This window comes from Artemia sp. Qi Xiang Cuo, chromosome 3, assembly GCF_049724085.1.
Source record: "Artemia sp. Qi Xiang Cuo chromosome 3, ASM4972408v1, whole genome shotgun sequence".
Taxonomy (NCBI): Eukaryota; Metazoa; Arthropoda; class Branchiopoda; order Anostraca; family Artemiidae; genus Artemia; species Artemia sp. Qi Xiang Cuo.
Window position 1 is genome coordinate 50,343,497 of NC_142796.1, and position 23,614 is coordinate 50,367,110.

The window sequence follows — 23,614 nt, forward strand, 5'->3', positions numbered from 1 at the left end:
CGTATTCCCCCAGGTTTTTCGGTAATAGTGTCTCTATTAGGATAACTCAGACGTTAAACTCAAACTTACTTGTCTAAAGTTATCATAGAAGTACTCCAGCTCGTTAACAAATGGTGAAAGGTTTGTTTGGTTCCTTGCACGACTCTCGACATAGTTCTTCATCAGCTCAACCCATTTTTCTCTGACACCAGCTGCGGTTGCTACATCCGTGGGAATTGATGCAGCCGATACAACGTCGATGCTCACATTTGTCCACAATTTGTCCCCAAATTTTCCTGTAAAGACAAGACTACATCAACGGAAATGACTGACGATTTTACAATACTTAAATTCTTATAATAATGAAGATAATCTCAGCCTGTAAATTTAGCAGATTATAAGTTTTGATTCCACTTTACTTGCTGAGCTACAATATATCTATTATAATTATAATATATAAAATTATAATTATATTATATAATAAGTATAATAATATAAATACAATGTAATTTCTGTACATTTAAATATGAATCCGAAGATACGTATTTACGTATATGCAAGTATCGTTAAATAGCTCATTGAAGAAAAAAATGTCCTGTCTATACTTTGGATTCTATATTGTAAGCCTGGAATATAAGAATAAGGAGGGGGCTTTGAGTTCACCCCTTTCCTCCGATATCGGAAGATCTTAACAGTTTCCACAAAATATTCTACATTTTTTACACAACTTACTTTATTTTTTTGTTTAATTATTGTGTACACACCTACACTAGGCTTACAATACGGCCATTAAAGCCACCTTTTAATGAAAATGATGCAGTTACTACAAATTCACCAGAAACTTTTTTGGGGGGGAGGTGATACAGAAAAAAAGATCGTTCAAGGAGAGGTCATAATGATATATTAAAAATCTATTTTTAGGGATTTTTCTAATAAAAAACATTATAAAATTAAACTAAATTAAAAACTAATTAAGCGGTTTCTTAGTTAATTTAATTACCCTATCTTGTTTATCACTTACTTCAACTTCGTCCAAGGAAAGGGCAACGTTATTGCAACATCGAATTTTATATTATAGACTCTTTGTATTACATTATATTAGTTTTGTAAACCAAAATATCCTAAATTCAACACAAATAAATAAATATTTTAACATAATGGAGTTCGATCCATTTTTATAGCTATGTTGAAAAAGGGGTTCTTTAGCCATGTATCTGGGGTCAGGCAAAAAGGAAGTTTTTTAACCATTCGCTTGGGGCCAAACAAAAAAAAAAGAATTTTTAGCCATCCGTCTGGGGCCAAAAACAAAAAGGAGGTTTTTGAGCCACTCGTCTCGGGCAAAACAAAGAGGAGGTTTTTTATCCATTTGTCTGGAGCCAAACAAAAAAGAGGCTTTTTAGCTATTCGTCTGGGGCCAAAATAGGAGGTTTTTTAGCCATTCGTCTGGGGCCAAACAAAAAAGGAAGTTTTTTAGCCATTTGTCTCGGGCCAAACACAAAGGAGGTTTTTTTAGTCATTCGTCTGGGACCAAACAAAAAGGAGGTTTTTTAGCCATTTGTCTGGTGCCAAACAAAAAGGAGTTTTTTTAGCCATTCGTCTGGGGCCAAACAAAAAGGATAATTCTTTAAGCCATTCGTATGATGCCAAACAAAGAGGAGGTTTTTAGCCATTTGTCTGGGGCCAAAAAAAGAAGGTTTTTTAGCCATTCGTCCCGGACCAAACAAAAAGGAGGTTATTTAGCCATTCGTCTGGGACCAAACAAAAAAGGAGGTTCTTAGCCATTCGTCTGGGACCAAACACAAAGGAAGTTTTTTATCCATTCGTCTGAGGGCCAAAAAAGGAGGTTTTTTAGCCATTCCTCTAAGGCCAAACAAAAAGGAGGTTTTTGGCCATTCGTCTGGAACCAAACAAAAAGGAAGTTTTTGGCCATTCGTCTGAGGCCAAACAAAAAGGAGGTTTTTAGCCATTCGTCTGGGACCAAACAAAAAGGAAGTTTTTAGCCATTTGTCTGGGGCCAAAAAAGGAAGTTTTTTAGCCATTCTTCTGGGACCATACAAAAAGGAGGTTTTTAGCCATTCGTCTGGGGCCAAATAAAAAAGGGTTTTTAACCATTCGTCTGGGACCAAACAAAAAGGGGTTTTTTAGCCATTTGTCTGGGGCCAAACGAAAAAAAAGTTTTTTACCATTCGTCTGGGGCCAAACAAAAAGGAGTTCTTTAAGCCATTCGTTTGATGCTAAACAAAAAGGAGGTTTTTTAGCCATTCGTCTGGGACCAAACAAAAAGGAGGATTTTAGCCATTCGTCTGAGATCAAACAAAAAGGAAGTTTTTTTAGCCATTTGCCGGGGGCCAAAAAAGGAGGTTTTTTAGCCATTCGTCTAAAGACAAACAAAAAGGAAGTTTTTAGCCATTCGTCTGGGACCAAACAAAAAGGAAGTTTTTAGCCATTCGCCTGAGGCCAAACAAAAAGGAGGTTTTTTAAGCCATTCATGTGGGACCAAACAGAAATGAGTTTTTTAGCCATTCGCCTGGGACCAAACAAAAAGGAAGTTTTTTAGCCATTTGTCTGGGACCAAAAAAGGAGGTTCTTTAGCCATTCGTCTGGGACCAAACAAAAAGGAGGATTTTAGCCATTCGTCTGAGATCAAACAAAAAGGAAGTTTTTTTAGCCATTTGCCGGGGGCCAAAAAAGGAGGTTTTTTAGCCATTCGTCTAAAGACAAACAAAAAGGAGGTTTTTAGCCATTCGTCTGGGACCAAACAAAAAGGAAGTTTTTAGCCATTCGCCTGAGGCCAAACAAAAAGGAGGTTTTTTAAGCCATTCATGTGGGACCAAACAGAAATGAGTTTTTTAGCCATTCGCCTGGGACCAAACAAAAAGGAAGTTTTTTAGCCATTTGTCTGGGACCAAAAAAGGAGGTTCTTTAGCCATTCGTCTGGGACCAAACAAAAAGGAGGATTTTAGCCATTCGTCTGAGATCAAACAAAAAGGAAGTTTTTTTAGCCATTTGCCGGGGGCCAAAAAAGGAGGTTTTTTAGCCATTCATCTAAAGACAAACAAAAAGGAGGTTTTTAGCCATTCGTCTGGGACCAAACAAAAAGGAAGTTTTTAGCCATTCGCCTGAGGCCAAACAAAAAGGAGGTTTTTTAAGCCATTCATGTGGGACCAAACAGAAATGAGTTTTTTAGCCATTCGCCTGGGACCAAACAAAAAGGAAGTTTTTTAGCCATTTGTCTGGGGCCAAAAAAGGAGGTTCTTTAGCCATTCGTCTGGGACCAAACAAAAAGGAGGTTTTTAGCCATTCGTCTGAGGCTAAACAAAAAGCAAATTTTTTAAGCCATTCGTCTTGGACCAAAAAAAAGGAGGTTGTCCCAAAAACGAATAGGAAAAGGTTAAATTTAATGGAAACTGGACCTAGCGGGAGGGTTAAAATTGAAGCTTTGAATGCATTGGGGAGGAGAGGGAGCCTCTACAGCTATGTTGGTCTCAGGCGGCTTGGTGCTGCATTGAATTATTATTAGGAGTAGTAAGTAGTAACATCTTCTTTTTAAAAAATAGGAACAATTAACTTTTATATTCAAGAAAATGAACTAAGTTGAGCTATGTTTCTCACGCCCATGCTTTCCATACCCTCCTTCTGAAAATTAGTCAGCTTTATCAATCTTCAAAATTTAAAGGCAGCCCAACAGATCAAGTTCCTGAGCCTCCCCCACCCCTGACTATGACTAAAACTAGTACTAAGAACTCATCAAAACACAAAGACATCTAAAGGCAACATGACCCAAAACCATGTCAGTTTCTTGGGACTTTGCCTCAAGGGTTAACCCACTTAGTAATTACTAAAAATGCTCCTTTAAATGAAAATGAGACCCTTGTCAAACATCCCATTTTGTGAGAGAATCTATTCATCAACACAATAATATGCAGAAAAAGTACATACCTGTTTGGAGGTGCTTTTTAACAGACTCCAAAAGAATACTGATAACTTCATGGGTCCAAATATCACCTTGAGTTTCCATTCGCTCTTGGGCTTCTCCTCTATGAGCACCTGCATCGTGTTCCACTTGCATTTGGCCCTCTTCTTGACCTTGTTCTAAAAAAAATGAAGAGTTGTCAGTTAGCTGATACTAAGAGCCAACTTATAAATTATAGGGACTGTCATGTTTATTAAAAAAAAAAAAAAAAAACATTGGAATTCCTATTTCACAACACATGAGTTGAGATTTAATTTTTTCTTGTCAAAATTTAAGTTAATTTTCTTTAAAGAAAGGAATACATAATTGCGTTCATTGAAGCGAACAATTTAATGACCCAAGGCCAGAAAGCTTTCTGCCCTAAAAATAGTCCAAGACCATTTTTAGACTTTAAAGGTTTTCAACTGCGGTCCTTATTGGGCCAAAACTTAAGCCCGAAAACAAACATTAAAGTCAAATATAATTTAGGAATCCATATTCTCTTGGGCTTCATGAAAAAAAAAATCTTCTTCTTACATTTCTCTTTCTTCTTGGCCTTGACCCAATAAAAAGGAAGCATTACAGTATCTTTAGGGTAAAAATACTAACATAAAATCACACTGGTGCAAATCCAAAGAAATACTTTCCGCCAGTCAACAAATATTTGAATAACAATGTCAATATTTTGGAGATTTTTAATAAAAGGAAAAAATTACAAACAAATAGAAACTAAAACCTTGAATAGATTATAGTTATATTTATAGTTATATTATAGTTATATTTATAACAGATTATAGAAAAATAGGGTGGAGAAACACCTCAAAAAATATTAAAAGATTAGAAATTAAAAGAGTCATCTTTTATATGAAGAACAGAGACAAAGAGGCTAAATTCAAACCACAGATATAATTCCATTCAGACATTCTGTTATAAATAAATCTAAATCTTTTGTTATATCTTGATGCTGCAATTCTTATATTCTGTTTCAAAACAGATTTTTTCATAAGAAAAATGTGAGAGGATTCAGTATTAAATTAGCTTATTATAAATGCAGGTGCAAATACATAGTACAGATACATTTATCATAAAAACACTACACATAGCATAATTTGCTTCAACTGCAGAGTAAGTCCCACAGTTTTGTAATATAGCATATGAGAAACAACATTTAAATCCACTCAATCATAGGCAGCGCAATCGCGCTGCCTAAGTAAAGAACGATGTTGGCACAATGTATTTTTTTTTCGGGGCCAGGGCACTTCGTATCGTAGGATTTTTCGTAGAAACTTTGAAAGGGTTTTATTTGATTGTAAATTGGAACGCCTAGTGCCCTTTTTAATAGTCGAAAGTGATTGGAAGGTAGCTAACACCCTTCCACGCCCACCATTTCCTCAAACACATCCGATCAAGATTTTGAGATAGCCATTTTGTTTAGCACAGTTGATTTCCAGATAGAAATGATGTTTTTGAGGAGGACATTCCCCCACAGCCCTAAGGGCAAGGCTTCTAAGTTATGCCCTGGGGCATATACGAACGATGTTGGCACAATGTATTATTTATTATTTTTTTCCTTTAGACCAGGGCATTTCGTATCGAAGAAGCTGTAGAAACTTCGAAAAGGGCTCATTCAATTGGAAATTGGAGTGGCTTGTGCCCTCTTTACTAGTCGAAAGTGATTGGAAGGCGACTAACACCCCTTCCACGCGCACCATTTCCCGAAACACATCCAATCAAAATTTGGGATAGCCATTTTGTTCAGCGTAGTTGATTTCCAAATAGAAAATATGTTTTTGAGGATGACACTCCCCACATAGCCCTCAGGGCAGGTAGTGTAAGCTATGCCCTGGGGGCATATAAGGTTTTTTTTTATTGGACGTGCTTTCGTGAAAACTTGAAGACAGCCTCATTTGATTAGTATTCTAAAGGACTTGTGCTTTTTTTAATAGTCGAAAGTGATTGGAAGGCAACTAACACCCCTTCCACGACCACCATTTCCCCAAAAACATCCAATTAAAATTTTTAGATTGCCATTTTGTACCAAGCAGTTTAAAGTTCAGGAAATTAAACCTTCTATCAGGACACTCCACCCAGTCTTCAGGGTAAGGGTTATAAGTTATGCCCTCGGGGCATATAAGTTTTTATTGAAATCTTTGTTGAAGAAACTTGAAAAAGTGCTCATTGGATTGGAAATTCAAAGGTCTATTGCCCTTTTTAATAGTCGAAAGTGATTTGAGGGCAACTAACGCCCCTCACAATCTCACCTTTTCCTCAAACACATCCAATCAAAATTTTTAGATAGCCGTTTTGTTCAGCGTAGTTGATTTCCAGATAGAAATTATGTTTTTGAGGAGGACACTCCCCCACAGTCCTCAGGGCAAGGGTTGTAAGTAATGCCCTGGGGGCATATAAGGTTTTTATAGAAAGCGTTGTCGTAAAAACTTCAAAAAAGGCTCGTTCGATTGGACATGCAAAGGGCTAGTGCCCTTTTTAATAGTCGAAAGTGATTGGAGGGCAACTAACCCCTCTCTGACACCCACATTTTCTCCAAACACATCCAATCAAAATTTTGAGATATCCATTTTGTACAACGTAGTCAAAAGATCTGGAAATTAGGTCTTTGAGGATGATACCCCCTCACAGCCCTCAGGGAAAGGGTTGTAAGTTATGTACTGGGGGCATATAAGGTTTTTATAGAACGTATTGTTGTAGAAACTTCAAAAAAGGCTCATTCGATTTGAAATTGAAAGGGCTAGAGCCCTTTTTAATAGTCGAAATTGTTTGGAAGGCAACTAACACCCCTTCCACGCCCATCATTTCCCCAAACACATCGAATCAAAATTTTGAGATAGCCATTTTGTTTCACGCAGTTTAAAGTTCAGGAAATTATACCTTTGAGAGGGACACTCCCCCCACAGTTTTCAAGGCAAGGGTTATAAGTTATGCCCTGGGGCCATATAAGGTTTTTGCTGAAATTTTGTTGTAGAAACTTGAAAAGGGGCTCATTCGATTGGAAATTAAAAGGGCTAGTGCCATTTTTAATAGTCGAAAGTGATTTGAGGGCAACTAACCCCCCTCTCACACCCACCATTTACCCAAACACATCTAATCAAAATTTTTAGATAGCCATTTTATTCAACTTAGTGGAAAGTTTTGGAAATTAGGTCTTTAAGGATGACAACCCCTCCCTCCAACAGCCCACAGGGCAAGGGTTGTAAGTTATGCCCTGGGGGCATGTAAGGTTTTTATAGAAAGCGATGCCGTAAAAACATCAAAAGGACTCATTCAATTGGAAATTGAAAGGGCTAGTGCCCTTTAATAGTCGAAAATGACTGAAAGGTAACTAACCTCCCTATCACGCCCACCATTTCCCCAAACACATCCAATCAAAATTTTGAGATATCCATTTTGTTCAACTGAGTCGAAAGTTCTGGAAATTAGGTCTTTTAGGATGATAAACCCCTCATAGCCCTCAGTGCAAGGGTTGTAAGTTATGCCCTGGGGGCATACAAGGTTTATATAGAAAATTGTTGTAGGATTTTCAAAAAAGGCTCATTTGTTTGGAGATCGAAATTGCACTTTTGAATAGTCGAAAGTGAGTGGAGAGTAATTGACCCCCCTCTCACGCCCATCATTTCCCCAAACACATTCAATCAAAGCTTAGAGATAGCTATTTTGTTCAACTTAGTTGAAAGTTCTGGAAATTATGTATTTAAGGATGACAAACCCCTCAGAGCCCCTAGGGCAAAGGTTGTAAGTTATAACCTGGGGACATATAAGGTTTTTATAGATAGAGTTGTCATAAAAACTTCAAAAAGGGCTCATTCAATTGGAAATTGAAAGAGCTATTGCCCTTTTTAATAGTCGAAAGTGATTGGAGGGTAAGTAACCACCCTCTCACGCCCACCATTCCCCCAAACATATCCAATCGAAATTTTCAGATAGCCATTTTGTTCAACGTAGTAGACAGTTCTGGAAATTAGGTCTTTGAGGATGACATCCCCCCCTCCCAATCCTCATGGTAAGGGCTGTAAGTTGTGCCCTGGGAGCATATAAGGTTTTACAGACAGTGTTGTCGTGGAAACTTCAAAAGGGCTCATTCAATTGGAAATTAAAAAGACCTTGTTTAATAGTTAAAAGGTATTGGAGAGCAACTAACAATCAAAAATCCAATCAAAATTTTGAGATAGCTATTTTGTTTAACAGAGTTGAAAGTTCTGGAAATTATTTCTCAGAGGATGAAAACTACCCTCACAGCCCTTAGGGTAAGGGTTGTAATTTATATAGCAAGGGTTAATAAATAACCGAGTTAAACTCAAAACGAGCAGGAATTAACATAAATTGGGCTCAAAACCCCTATGCCTTGCCAAGGCCAGAACATAATTTGAACTTTACTGAAAAAAATACAAATTAATGTGCAATGTCAATCTAATATACATATACTTATATTTAGTAATCAAAATGTTAATATTATTTGATTTATCTCAAGTTATAAAAGTAAAAACATTTGTATTTTTTTCAGTAAAGTGCAAATTTTGTTCTGCCCTTGGGAAGGCATAGGGGTTTTGAGCCCAACTTATGTTAACTTCTGCTCGTTTTGAGTTTGACTCAGTTTTTTATAGTAATTTCTGTTCGTTTTTGGTTTCATTTATTTATCGATGCTGATTTGTGGTAGTTTCACGCTTGGTAGATTTTTTATTTTATTTTTATTCATTTTTTGTTTAATGGAGTTCTTTACTTTTCTTTGAAAAACTTATTTTGTGGAAAGTTTTCTTAATTAATACTATAAAGACTCAATACAATATGCAGTTTCACTGCCACCCCCTCTGGGCTGGATATGCCATTAGGCTAAATACGTAGTTTGCTGATTTTGTTGATTTGCATGTTTTACTTATTTCTTGTCACAGTTGGCTTACAATGCAAAAAAAAAAAAAAAAAAAAAAAAAAAAAAAAAAAAAAGTCAATTTGAGATAAAACTTGTATATAAATTAAGATCAAGGCAAAAGCGTTGATAGGCTAGGATGCAGTTAAACTGGAAGTGACTTTGACAATCCAATGAATGTACTGAACATAGAATGTTGTTGCTGCAGTAACAATATGGGATACAGAAGTACCTTCTTTTCCTTTGGTACTACATATTTTGCCTTCAAATTCTTTTATAAGGAATGTATTCATCCTTTAATATACAACACAAAATAGTAAATTTAGTAATTACTAAAATTTGTGACCCTAAACCAGCAACAACTATCAAGCAATTCTCTTTATCTTCTCATCACTAATCAGAATTCTTACTACCCCTCCCTCCCCCCCCTCCGAGTTGGTTAAAACCCAAATCCCTTTCCAAGACTAACAAAAACCTCACCTTGCATTTGACCCATTAGTTCTTCTGGGGCTTGACTAAGTTCACCCATATCAGTTTGGTACTGTTGAGACTCATCATAGTGTTGTTGGTCAACCAGACCACTATCAACTCCTTCACCTTCTGGCAGATACACTTCTTCCTCACCAGTTAAGCATTGATGTGATTTGAACTCTTCAAGATCTGAGTATAGTTGTGAGCATTTGCTACACATATACATCACAGGTTGATCTGAATCTGCCATTACTAGACTGAAATAAATTTTGTTATTAGTGCATAATTACTAAACAAGTATTCTACGTATTTAGCAGTCATCATTATTGATCAAACAGTTTGTGGTAATGAACTGTAAGTAAGGAGCAACCCAGCTCAATAGTAAACAAAACTCTAAAAAATATAATTTTGATACCAATAGATACATCAAAAGAATCAGATTTTTATGCTGATTTCAAATATATAAGTTTCATCAAGTTTAGTCTTACCCATCAAAAGTTTTGCGCCTGAGAAAATTTGCCTTATTTACGAAAAAAGGGGAAAACACCCCCTAAAAGTCATAAAACTTTGATGAAAATCACACCATCAGATTCAATATATCAGAGAGCCCTACTGTAGAGGTATCAAGCTCCTATCTGCAAGAATGTGGAATTTTGTATTTTTGCCAGAAGAAAGATCATGGATGTGTGTTTATTTGTTTTTTTTTCAGGGGTGATCATTTTGACCCAGTGGTCCTAGAATATCGCAAGAAAGCTCATTCAAACGGAAATTAAAAGTTCTAGTGCCCCTTTTAAGTAAATAAAAATATAAAGGGCAACTAGGCCCCCTCCCACACTCCTTTTTTCCCAAAGTCACCTGATCAAAATTTTGAGATAGCCATTTTGTTCAGCATGGTTGAAAAATGTAATAACTATGTCTGAGGATGATTTAATCCCCCACAGTCCCCGGGGGAAGGGCTGCAAGTTATGAACTTTGCCCATTGTTTACATATAGTATTGGTTATTGAGAACCAATACTATATTTTTCAGGGGGAATTTTTTCTGGTAGTGAGGGGGGAGGGGTTACGTGGGAGGATCTTTCCATGGGGGAAGGGACATTGCTGTGAAGGGGGTGCCAGATTTCCCAGCATTATTTAAAAAAACGATCAGAAATTAGATAAAAAAAAAACAAGTTTTCAACTGAAAAAATTTTCAACTGAGAACTTTTAAACATCAAAACTTAAAGTGAACAGTAACTATTACGTATATGATTGAATTCGCCCCCTAGTCAATACCTCGCTGTTTACACTAAAGTTTTTTTTACTTTCAGAAGAGAAATCTATTCTAATTAACGGTATTCGCGATTAAGGATTCATCTTTAAAAAACTGAAAAAAAAATCGAACCCTATAGTAAAGAGCATAGTATTGACTAGGGGGGGGGCAAACCCTCATAATATCTGTAACAACAATATACGGATACAGGAATTCGTTACGTAAGTTAATTCGTAAGTTATGTATATTTATTACTAATAGAAACGTTCGTAAATAAAATTAAACAATTGTCGAGAAAGCCATTTAGCCAAACAAAAAAAAAAAAATTAATATGCAAATTTCGTTTTAATGATTCATGTACGCTGAGCCATAATCAAAACCTGCATTAATTTAAAAACCTTCAGAAATTAAATAAAAAAAGTTTTTTAACTGAAAGTAAGGAGCAACATTAAAATTGAAAACGAACAGAAATTATTCTGTATATGAAAGGAGCTGTCCCCTCCTCAACACCTTGCCCTTTACACTAAAGTTTGACTCTTTCTCACAACTCTATTATTTAGAACAATAAAAAATTTAGCGTAAAGAGCGAGAAGTTGAGGAGGGGACAGCCCCTTTCATATATGGAATAATTTCTGTTTGTTTTAAGTTTTAATGTCGCTCCTTACTTTCAGTTAAAGAAACTTGTTTTTTTTTATTTAATGAACTAACTAAACTGAACCACACAGTCATGCTGTGATCTTAAATATTCTTAATGATTTGTTTTTGATCCTGACCTACAAACCTACATAGGACAGGGCCCTCTAATACCCACAGATGTTCTTGAAATATTGCTGATACACCCTACTGACAACCATCATGGACATAGTGCCTTTTGATTTAGTTTTATAGCAACATAAACTTTCCCTGTAAGTTTCTATTTTATAGACTACTCTAGTCCTAATATATCCCACCTATGCCACTTTGACATTGTGGATGCACTTAAACTATTTTGATTTGTTTCAATAGAAGCAGTAAAGTAGTAGCAAAAGAAGCAGGAATATAAGTAGCCCTGCAAGTTTTAGCTTAATATCCTAAGGTATGGCTGGTCTGCCCCTTTGATAATCCACATGTACATAGTATGTCCTGATTTAGTTCAATATCCGCTGACAGTTTTAACTTAATACTTTAAGGTGTTTCTAAGATATTGCTGATACACCCTTTTGACAACCTGCATACAAATAGCATGCCATGATTTAGTCCAACACTCCCATCAAAGATCCCTGAATGTTTCATCTTAATTAATTAAAAAAAAAACTCCAAAAAATAAGTTTCTCGAAGAGAAGTAAAGGCCCTTTTAAACTTGAGCTCCGCAGATATAAAAACCTTTTAAAATTAAAACTCAAAACGACCAGAAAAAACTATTAAAGAATAAATGAAACCCAAAACGAACAGAATAAACAATCATAGCAAAAAGCATACAACAAGTAATAATATAAATGAATAAATAGATCTTAAAGCAAGTAATGCTTAGAATGAATATGAAAATCAAGCTGAAAAAAAAAAAATTCCTATTGAAGTATAAATGAAACTTCAAACAAACAGAAATTAAATAAATGATCAAGGCAAACAAACATACAATAGATATTAATGTGAATTAACAAATAAATCTTAAAACGAGTGAAACTTAAATTGAATATGCAAATCAAGCTTGAAACAAACAAAAATCACTACAAACAAGAGTTTGGGTATCACCTCCTTCTCTTACTGTAAAAGTCTAAAGCCTACTGCGTCATTGATGCTTTACTGAAAACCAATTTTATGACAAATATTTTCTTTTGTACTTAATATCGAAAATAAACACTAAAATCATAGTAAAATTTTGAACTGATGAGCTTTCAGCAATTAATATTATTATACATCAAATATTCAGTTTAATTTATTAGTTCTTTTTTAAGTTGTTCAAGACAAATATAGTTTCACTACAAACAAGTGTTTGGATACTGTCTCCTTCCTTAACTGTAAATAAAAACCAAAAGCCTACTGCGTCATTGGTGCTTAACTGAAAACGAATTATATTACAAATATTTTCTTTTCCAGTTCTTACAGCATTGAAAATAAAATAAAATTAGAGTGAAATAAATTCTTGAACTCACGGATCTTTCAAGAATTAATGTCAATATACTTCAAATGTTCAATTTGATGTTGTTTATCTTTCCAAGACTGTTCAAGACACATAGTTTTCAGTAAAGCACACATGACGCAGTAGGTTTTAGACTTTTACAGTGAGAGAAGGAGGTGATACTCAAACTTTTGTTTGTAGTGATTTTTGTTTGTTTCAAGCTTGATTTGCATATTCAATTTAAGTTTCGCTCGTTTTAATATTTATTCATTAATTTACATTAATATCTATTCTATGTTTGTTTGCATTGATTGTTTATTTAAATTCTGTTTATTTTAAGTTTCATTTATACTTCAATAGGATTTTTTTTTTTTTTTAAGATTGATTTTCATATTCAATCTAAGCATTACTTGCTTTAATATCTATTTATTCATTTATATTATTAAATGTTGTATGTTTTTTGCTATGATTGTTTATTTAATTTCTGTTTGTTTTGGGTTCATTTATTCTTTGATAGTAGTTTCTGGTCGTTTTGAGTTTGAATTTTTGAATTGTATCTACTGAGCTTAAGTTTAAAATGGCCTTTAATTTTCTTTGAAAAACATGTTTTTCAGAAAGTTTTTTTTTAAGTAATTTTTGTTTGTATTTGATTACAAAAAGTTTCAAGTTTTTAAAAATTCCTTATTTCAAAATCACAAAAAAAAAAAAAAATCAAATGTTCATCAAAGTATCAAAGTGAGAAAATGGGTTTGTGTCAACCTTGGAGTTTTTATTATCTGATGTTTGAACTGTTTTTAAGAAAATGGTCATCTCAAAATTTTTATTGGATTGGTTTGGGGGAAAAGGGCGTGGGGGGGGGGGGGTAATTAGCCTTCTGTCTCTTTTGAATCTTTAAAAATGAACTAGAACTTTCTATTTTCAATCAAATGAGCCCTCTCTGAAGTTTATACAAGCATCCCTTCTATAAGAACCATTTATATCTCCAGAGTATAACTTACAATGCCAGTCCCTGGGCCCTGGGGGGTTGTGTGGACCCTGGAGTTTTAATATCTGATGGTTGAACTTTTTTTTAACAAAAAGGTCATCTCAAATTTTTATCAGATGGGTTTGTCCATCCAATAACCCAAAGCTGTGGAGGGTGGGAGGGGCTAATTGCCCTCCAATCTTTTTTCGCTCTGAGCAAATGAACTACAACTTTGAATTTCCATTCAAATGAACACTCTCTGAATTTTATACGAGCACCCCTTTCATAAGAACCACATACAACCCCAGGACATAGCTTACAATGCCTGCCCCCCAGTCCCCAGGTGGATGTGTCAACACTGGAGTTTTGTTATCTGACCTTTGAACTATTTTGAAAAAATGGCTCTCTCAAAGTTCTTATCGGATGGGTTGAAGGAAAATAGGGCGTGGAGAGGGAGGGCTAGTTGCCCTCTGATCTCTTTTGACTCTTAAAAGTTTAACAAGAGCTTTCAATTTCCAATCATATGAGCCCTCTCCGAAGTTTATACGAGCATCCCTTCCATAAGAACCATATATGCCCCCAAAGCAGTACTTACAATGCCTGCACTGGGCCCAGGGGGGTTGTGCTGACACAGGCGTTTTTCTTATCTGACCTTTAAACTATTTTTAACAAAATGGCCATACATAAAAGAGTTTTTTGCTATATGATCTTTGAACTATTTTTAACAAAATGGCTACCTCAAATTTTTTATCAGATGTATTTGGGAAAAAGGGGTTGGGGGGGGGGGGCTAGCTGCCCTCTGATCACTTTTGACTCTTAAAAAGGGCACTAGAACTCTCAATTTCCAATTGAATGAGCCCCTTTTGAAGTTTATACAATGACCCCTTCTGTATGAAGTGCCTCTGTGAAAAAAAATAAATGGACTGTGGGGGGGAGGCTAGCTGCCCTCCAATCACTTCTGACTCTTAAAAAGTGAATTACAACTTTCAATTTCCAATCAAATGAGCCTTCCAAAGTTTATATGAGCATCCCTTTCATAAGAACTATATATACCCCTAGAGCATTACTCAAACGCCTGCCTCTGGGCCCTGGGGATTGCGTTGACAGAGGAATTTTTCTTATCTGACCTTTGAACTATTTTTAATGAAATGGCTATTATAAAAATTTTATTAGATGGGCTTGGGGAAAAAAGGGTATGCGTGGGGAAGGGGGGGCTAGTTACCCTTGGATCTCTTTTGAATCTTAAAAAGTGAACTAGAACTTTCAATTTCCAATCAAATGAGCCCTCTATGAAGTTTATATAAGCATCCCTTTCATAAGAACCATACATGCCCTTAGGGCATAACTTAGAACGCCTTCCCCTGGGCCCTGGGGGGTTGTATTGACACCAGAGTTTTTCTTATCCAACCTTTGAACTATTTTTAACAAAATGTCTATCTCAAAATTTTCATCAAATGGGTTTAGAAAAAGAAGCCATGGGGGGGGGCTAACTGCCCTTGGATTTTTTTTTTACTATTAAAAATTATGCTTGAACTTTCAATTTCCAATCAAATAAGCCCTCTCTAGAACTAAAATTCAGTTGACAGAAATGTGCTTTGGGATTGAGGCAGTACTTTAGAAGTACCTCAGTCATGATAACTATATCAGTTTTCCGTAAATTTACCAAAGAATACAGTTCATCAAGTTTGTTTGAAAGTGTGTCTGCATTTGTATACAACACAGAAAGATTATTCTTCCATTTCCTGCCTTGAGGGGGCAGCTTGTCCCTAATGTTACTTTGAAAAACAATATCATCTAACAGTCTATTTACACTGGTTACATTGCAGGGTATATCATTTAATGTTCCATTGCAGCCAGATGGACTGAACAAATCTGACTGTTTTGGAACTTTAGAGTTCTCATAGATAGCCAAATCAGCTTTACCCTATGCACACCTGACCTGCAACTCCTCATATAACTTTGCTCTTTTCTCATGAGCAGTCTTGAAGACATCATTTTGGAACTGAATTGTACTTAACCCTTTTCTTTTGTAAGATCATTTCTTATCAATCTTAATATATTAATATGTTTCTTAGTCTTGAAATCTAGGACTGAGAATAATATGGGAACAGGCATTTTTTGGCATTGGTGGTTGCAACTTGACTTTGCTGACTGCTCAGACAACAGACATTAGAGACGCTTATGTTTGGGAGCTCATAATCACTTGCAAGGTATTTTTTTTATGTAAAGTTCATCCCTCATCTGAGGGGGGATAAAAAACAATGATATTTAGCTTTCAACACTGACAGTCTCTATCATCTGCAACCATATGTTTAGCTTTGGTTTCAAGCTGCATCTCAAGATCTTTTTTCAATGCCTGAATCTCTGACTCAGCCAAATTCTGAACTGCATCCTTGTCAAACAAGGGACACTCTCCAGGGGTTTTCAATTGGCTTTCAACATTACCAAACTGGTTTTCAATTTTGGTGGCTAGCTGAAAGGCACATGAAAGGTTTTAGGCCTAATGTAGCAACAAGATACATTATTATGCCTAGGCTTTCTTATTATTAGGAAAAAAGAACAGAACAACATTAATTTGTTGTAAAACATAGCACAAAAGGTTTAAGCCTTATGTAGCAATGTGAAAGCACCCCTAGGCATAGACTGGACCTTGAGAATACTAGGAAAATAAAAAAACAGCATTACTTTGTCCTATTTGGGATGCACCCAATGAGCTGAGTCACCATCATCATTGACTGGCATCTACAGGATTTGTCCTTATTGCTGGCAAGTGTGATTTAAGGTAATAACCTAATTAGGTTGAACTTGTCCCCCACCCAAGTAGACTACATTACAGGATAGGGTAAGACCCCAAGCACTTGGATCATGCCTAATCTCAGACAAAATACTAAACAAAATGTAACTTCCTTAAATATGGATAACAGTTTCCTTAAATATGGATAACAGCTTCCTATTCTTGGAAATGATATGTACATGTTTAGATAATTAGGATAAGGGTAATTGGCATTGACTGCCTTTAATCCTAGAAAACTCAAGTTTTTTTAACCTTTAATTATACCCAAAACTTATCACTACAGCCTAGGCCTATTCTACTTAGATATAGGTCTAATAATTGCCCAAGATTGAACAGCATTTTCCAAGATTGGGCTCCACTGTTAGTTAAAGTATATTTGAAACCATCAGTGCTGTCTATGGTTGAAACGTTTGAGCTAATCACATTTGTATGTGAATTTCTATCACTGTTGGTGAAACACTGTCTATTAAAAGGATTTTATCCCTATTTGAAATTTCATTTATTGTCATGGAAAGGCAGCGTGTTCTCCAAAATTATCTAAGTAATTAGACCCATGAAATAGCCTAACCTATTGGGGGGAGTATACCCAATGGATAATATCTAAAAATGTCTAGGCCTATTCTATAGAATGTAAAAATAATATCCAACCATACTTAGTTATTGCCAAAATTATCCAACTAGTTAGCTATCTGAAAAATCCTTTTAAGCAAATAAGAAATTATCCAACAAGGACAATAATTAAAATTTAAAAGAAAGACAGTTTTACCTTGCTAGCCAAATACAATAAAGCATAAGAGCCAACTTAGTATCTCTAACTAGGTGGATAATACTTTAACTTAATGCTTCTCATATATATCTAACTAGACAGATAAGTAAATTCTTCATGCAAACTAATGATAATATCCCACTAGTCAGACAATTTTTGCTCTTAAACATAGCATGAACATCTAACTTGGAGGATAACATTTTGTCCTAGCCCTTCTGATATTAATCCAACTAGGTAGTTAAGTAACTTCCTGCTTAGTTAAACATATATCAAAAGATTTAAGACTCAGCATTATCCACCTAGTTAGATATTCTTGCTGTGCCTAAGAGAAACAATTTATCTGGCTAGTTGGATATTATCCCAAAACTGCATAGCCTAATGGAATTTATTTATCTTCCTAGTTGGACATATAGGCTATCAGAAGTGTTAAGACTTGGTAGGCTATTATCCACCTAGTTAGATGTTCATGCTGTGCCTAAGAGAAATGAATTGTCTGGCTAGTTGGATATTAACCCCAAACTGCTTATCTGCCTAGTTGGATATAGGCCTATATCAGAAACACTAAGCTAGATTATTATCCAACTATGTAGATATTCTCTCAGTGCCTAAGAAAAACAATATATCTGGCTAGTTGGATATTAACCCCAAACTGCTTAGAGAACCTTCTTACCTATCTGCCTATTTGGATATAGCCTATATCCAAAACACTAAACTAGGCTATGTTATTATCCAACTAGGTAGATATTCTGTATATTGCATACAGTCAAATATTCAGCAAGGCAGGTAAAGGTGTAAGAGTCTTTTACATTCTACAGAATGTAATTTTTTTAAGAATATCAATTGGGCACCTTCCCCCTACTGGGTCTAACAAAGGAAGGGCAACATTTTTAATAACACCAAAGGACATGAATCAAAGTCTTAGTTCACGAAAAAATTTAAATCTTTCATTCATTTCTAAGGAGTTTTAGTGGCAAAAAATATAAGAAATGACAACAAACATCCAATGAAAAAATATTGGAGGGAAAAAACTGCTTACTTCACTTTTAAAATATGTGTTTGGAAAGTCGAAGAAAACGGTTGCGATATGGCTGCTTTCAGATAACTCTGCGCTCTATCGATTAATGCTAGTGGTCGTGTCACCTATTCATGTAGAAAATTGTAGGCAAAATTTGCAATTTGGGAAAATTTTATTTAGGCTATTTATGTAATTGGCTTCTACTTTAAAGGTATTGCCATGTTTTAATGCAAATAATATAAAAATCAATCCTTGCGTATAGCTATGCCTAAAATTTTCCTATAAAATTTCTTAAGAGTGGTTTTCAACTATCTTGGAGATAGGGTTACAAGAATGACACCCAGGAATGGATCCAGCACCTCAGTGGTGCCCTGGTATCTATTTGTTGGTAAGATTTTCGTTGCTCGTATTATTGACTTATGAATAAAGTAAACATACCATTCAATACCATTTTTATGCTCTTTTCAAATATAATAATAATTTTTGTTTGGAAATGAATTTTACCCCCACCCCTATATATACCAATTCAGGGTATATATTTGTATATTAAGGGGGGTAGGGGTAAATTTTATTACTGATGAGAGGTAATTTTAAACTCCCCCCCTAATGTTCAAATATATACCCTGAATTGGTATATATAGGCTATAGGGGTGTGGTTAAAATTCATTTCTGACAAAAATGATTATTATATTTGGAAAGAGCATAAAAAAAGGCATGGAGTGGTTATTCATAAGTCAATAGGTCTTGGGCTGTTTTTTCACTCATCAATGTGCTAAGATCTTACACCTTTTTGTCAGAAAATGCTTAAAAGTGAAATCTTTGAACAAAGATCTCACATCTTTTGTAGTCTTTATACAAACGTCTTTCATCATTCTGCTCTGATCAGCAGTCTGAGAACAATGATGAGTAACATCATTGTTTTATATGGCAGAAAGATGGCATCTTTCATGTTTTTTGTTAACATCAGTGAGCTGTAAGATCTTAGAACAAAGATGAGTTGAAAAGACAATAATCTTTGCAGAAAGATGAAAGATCTTAAATGTAAGATCTTAGTGCTAAAAAGACAGCCCTAATAATATGAACAACAAAAAATTTACCATTCTTTCCTCCTCTAAAGGGTACTGGTCTTTGATAATCAAGGAAAATATTTATTTATTAATACCAAGATATGGTAAGCTTAACAAGCTTGTCACACAAAACAATTAGCCTATAAAAAAGTCTATAACAATGTCAATGACATAACAAAAACATACAGTAACTGAAAACATAGGAAACAATATTACTGAAACATACAATAGCATACCAACTTAACTGAAATATATCTGTTGATAATTGAAACCTACCTGAAAGTAAGCCTACAAAATAACTGTCATACTGTCACAAATCAGCTAATACAAAAGTAAAAATATTCTCAAAATGGATTGTGATAGGACCCAGTATAGAAATCTGTAGAGGCTAAACTACTTTTGAAAGACTGGACCATGGTACTTGGTCAAAATTACAGGCAATTTTCAATGCACTACAAGCTGGTATCAAACATCTGTGGTTGTTAGGAAGTTGCACTCACCAAACAGCCAATAACCCTTTTTTTAGTTTGACTAGATTCTGAAGATCCTAAATTATGTATATTACCTGCTAACTTATGTATTTACCTGCTGGAAACAAGAAAGATGCATTAGGAGAATCAATGAAAAACATAATTTTAGCTATAGGCTTATATTTTCACATTAGGGGGTTAGGGGAAAAGTATAGTAGGGCTGCATACAAAATGTGTTAGCTACAATTATTCTGCATGTTAGACTATGAAGTATGAATTGCTTATTAACATGTTTCCTTCTCTAGGTAAATACCAAAATATGCATTTGATTTGGTTATTTCACATGGCACTCTGGCATTTTGTGGATAGCCTGTCTTGGATGGCTCTGTCATTTTCCTCTTTTAGTGTGTGTTTTTCTTCTTCTTTCAGTATTCTCAGCAATGGAGCCTTACATGGGGTATATGATGATGTATCTGCTTTTATTGTTGAAATAATTTTTGGACATATGTCTGTCAATCTGTCATCAATAAACAAATTCATGGCAATCATCTATCAATTATGTCAAGCATTAAACAAGTTGAAATTAAGAGGAAACATGTCTTAATGTTTAGCTGCACCTTTTTAGGCTACCAATAAATAAGACAAATGGTAGAGACAAAGTCTAGATTATATCCTAATCTTAAAAAAAACATAGTAACAGCAGAATTCTTGCTTCATTACATTCTCAAAATATAACAGCTTTTCTATCAGATTTTCAGAGGCACTTTTATTGGAAGCTTTATTGAATCCCCTTCCCTCAAATATTTCCAAGATGTAGATTTAACTTGAAAAAAAAACAGCATATTATTACTACAGGCTCCAGCAAAGTCATATCCAGGATAGCAAAGAAATGTAACCTATAATATTCTTATAATCAAATAGTTGATTGATATTTGTCTGTATTCAAGGTTGTAAAATGATAGGGGTCAGTATGGCTTCAGTCATACAGAGAGCCAAAATGCATGTATATTTACAATTCATTTTGTTGAATAGTATTCCCCCTACCAGTATATACTATTACATACTTCTGGTGTATACTATTCAACAAAATGGATTGAAAATATGCATGATTTTTGGCTCTCTGTAGGGCTGAAGCCATACTGACCCCTGTCATGTTAAACATTGAATACAGACAAATGTCAATCAACATTTCATTATAAGAATATTAATTTTTTTTTTAAATAGATCCAATTTGTGCTCATTTATTAAGAATATTTTTGATTTGCTGTAAAAAAAAAGATATGAGTCCAAGAGTTAATAAAATCTAATTTGCTTTCAGCTTAGATTTCCTTGGTTCTGAAACTTTTGTTGAGGCATCTTCATGATCTGGAATTAGAAGTTGATCAACATAGGGAAAAACAATGGTAAAGAGCAATTGGTGACTGTGGTAACCAAAACTCTAAGAAACGGACTTTGATAATAATTAGTTACCTATCAAAAGCTATGAGCCTAAGAAAATTTGTCTGACTTGGAAAAAAGGGCATGAGCAAGTGCATGACTATCCTTTAATTAAAATATTTGCCTAATAAATGAGGAAATTCTAAAAAAAAAAAAAACTCAAGAAAATCACTATATCACTGTGAAAAACAAAAATTGCAAATTCAGGAGAACCATTAAAGAGTGTAACTAGTAGGCTATATTTGGAAGTAAACCTGTTATTACTATTGATCATAAAGCTTATCTGGTCCAATAGCAATTTTGTGTGCTAACTAGTCTATATGTGTTCATATTTAAACTGTTATTAGACATAACATGTTTGCTGTGAATAAATAAGTATATTGTGTTAGAAGACATAAATTTGCAGGAGGAAAATAACTTCTGATAATGTGTTTTGAGTTTCCTGACTCTTATTAACTATCAATTATTTCTACAAAGAAGGTTTTAAACACATTTAAAGATACTAAAAAAATTATTTTGATTGTAAAGGTCAATTTTCTTGCTATAAGGGGAAAAGCAGTATATAACTCATTTTGGAAAAAAAGAAGAAGTTGCTTGATCATTTTTAGAACTAAAGAAGATAGAGGAAAAGCAATTGAACCAATCAGTAGAGTATGCTGCTTTTAATCAAGTAGCCTGTGAATGTCAGTTTTTCTTGCTATTTTTTATAAGTTGAAAAACAGTATATAACTCATTTTGGAAAAAAAAGAAGAAGTTTCTTGATCATTTTTAGAACCAAAGAAGATAGAGGAAAAGCAATTGCACCAATCAATAGAGTATGCTGCATTTAATCATGTAGCCTGTGAATGTCAGTTTTTCAAAAAGTGTTGCCTAATACATTTTGAATTACTGCATTCAGCATACATTGTGGGGAGGTATAAAAAATATGTATCCATGTTCCTTTTTTGAGCAGGAGGTCCTTCTGATCATTCTTAGGGACTTTCCCAGTCATATTTCTGTTCTCTGTACGTAGATGGGTTAGATATATATCTGAGAGCTAATTTGATAATAATTGCATTTGGGATAAAGAAAAAATTTGAATGATCACTAATGGGGTTTGTTTGTAACTTCAATAGCTTCTGTCATTGGGACTGTGTTCAGCACTTGGACAGACTGTTTCCAAAAATTTTAATGTTCAACAAAAGACTGGTGAAAACACCTTCACCAAAGAAAAACCTTATTTCAGCTCAATTGTTTTGCTCATGCCACTATATTACAATTATTTCTTGCTAGCTTGAACTGTAGGTATAAAAGCTAAGAGGCATCCAAGTAGGTCTCACATAAATAAGTGAGTATGTTAGATGAATTTTTTGAAGTGCTCATTGTTGGAATTTACTGTTTATGGACATGTATCTATTATGCTAAGGTTCGTAAGAATGAATACTGAATATAAACATGAATATTTATGTCTTTTTCTTTTTAGCTTCAGAAAATTTCTCTGGACATGGTATGTTTTTTGGGTTTTCAGTATGCAAAGACACCTACAACTAACTACATTAAAAGTTTGTAGTTGTTTTTGCTACCAAACTGAAATAATCAGACTGAAGTCAACTGCTCAGTCTTATTATGATGTGCTCCAAGTCTCTCCCAAAGCCCATCAGAGACAAGTTAAAGCTGCTTATTATAAACTTTCAAAGATTTATCATCCTGATGTAAACAGCTCCTCAGAATCTGCTGCACGTTTTCGTGAAATTACAGAAGCTTATGAAATTTTAGGAAATATACAATCAAGAAAAATGTATGACAAAGGAGTTATTAGCTCAAAATTAGGAGGTTTTACACCTAGAGAACAAGAGGATGAATTAAAAAGGCAGTCAAAATTCTACAAGTCTAGAGATAAAGTACATAAAACACCAATGGCTGGACGGACTGCCATATATGATTTTGATGCATGGTCAAAAAGTCATTATGGTGAAACATTCATTAGACGTGAAAAAGCAAAGGCAAGGTGGACAAAAGAACAAGAATATAGTGCAGTAAAAAATGATGCTAGTGATATGCGTTATTTAGCCAAATTTATCTTTATAGCTGTTGTGGTATATACCTTTTATTCACTGACTGATTATGACACAGTTCCTGAAAAGAGTAGAACTAGCAAATGAACCAGAAGTGAAATTGCATAGTTTCATTTTTTTTAAATGTGCAGAGATTCAGAAATTATAAAGATTAAAACAATATACTTATCCCTATGTATAAACCTCTATTTTATTAAATTAGGAATTTATCTAATAGAAAAGACTCTAAAAACTGCTATCTAGTCCATTGGCCTAGTCAGGGGAAGGCAATATTGGCACCAAATACCAAACTGCATTAGAAAAAAAAAGTAAAGATGCTGTAGATTTCAGCTTTAATTCAGCTTTAAATATATAATGGATGATATTTTGAGGTGGGCTGATAGAGGAGTAGGCTGGGGCTCCAATTCACATGAATCTT

General features: G+C 34.6%; 2 protein-coding genes across 5 annotated transcripts in view; one reads left to right on the plus strand and one right to left on the minus strand.

The window, feature by feature from the left end:
* The window catches only part of LOC148954233 (uncharacterized), a 51,330-nt gene extending 33,116 nt beyond the window's left edge, over window positions 1-18,214 (minus strand). Inside the window, exons 1-4 of one of the 3 annotated variants that reach the window (XM_089086085.1) lie at window positions 18,190-18,214; window positions 9,291-9,538; window positions 3,919-4,071; window positions 70-275 (exon numbers count right to left, since the gene is read on the minus strand). In XM_089086085.1, the coding sequence (XP_088942211.1) occupies window positions 70-275; window positions 3,919-4,071; window positions 9,291-9,531 (600 nt within the window). In that variant the 5' untranslated portion in view covers window positions 9,532-9,538; window positions 18,190-18,214. The other 2 variants (XM_089086087.1, XM_089086086.1) reach the window with 2 other exon arrangements.
* Window positions 18,215-18,304: 90 nt separating this feature from the next.
* Window positions 18,305-23,370, plus strand: LOC148954235 (uncharacterized). 2 transcript variants are annotated; one of them, XM_089086994.1, is made up of 2 exons: window positions 18,305-18,379; window positions 22,605-23,370. In XM_089086994.1, exon 2 carries the CDS (start codon window positions 22,651-22,653, stop codon window positions 23,281-23,283), a length of 633 nt encoding a protein of 210 aa, XP_088943120.1. In that variant the 5' UTR covers window positions 18,305-18,379; window positions 22,605-22,650; the 3' UTR covers window positions 23,284-23,370. The 2 variants fall into 2 exon arrangements, with proteins under 2 accessions (XP_088943120.1, XP_088943121.1); XM_089086995.1 differs by lacking the exon at window positions 18,305-18,379 and adding an exon at window positions 18,406-18,556.
* Window positions 23,371-23,614: the final 244 nt, after the last annotated feature.

Coding starts and splice junctions, on each gene's coding strand:
- LOC148954235 (XM_089086994.1), top strand. CDS start 22,651: ATGCAAAGACACCTACAACTAACTACATTAAAAGTTTGTAGTTGTTTT.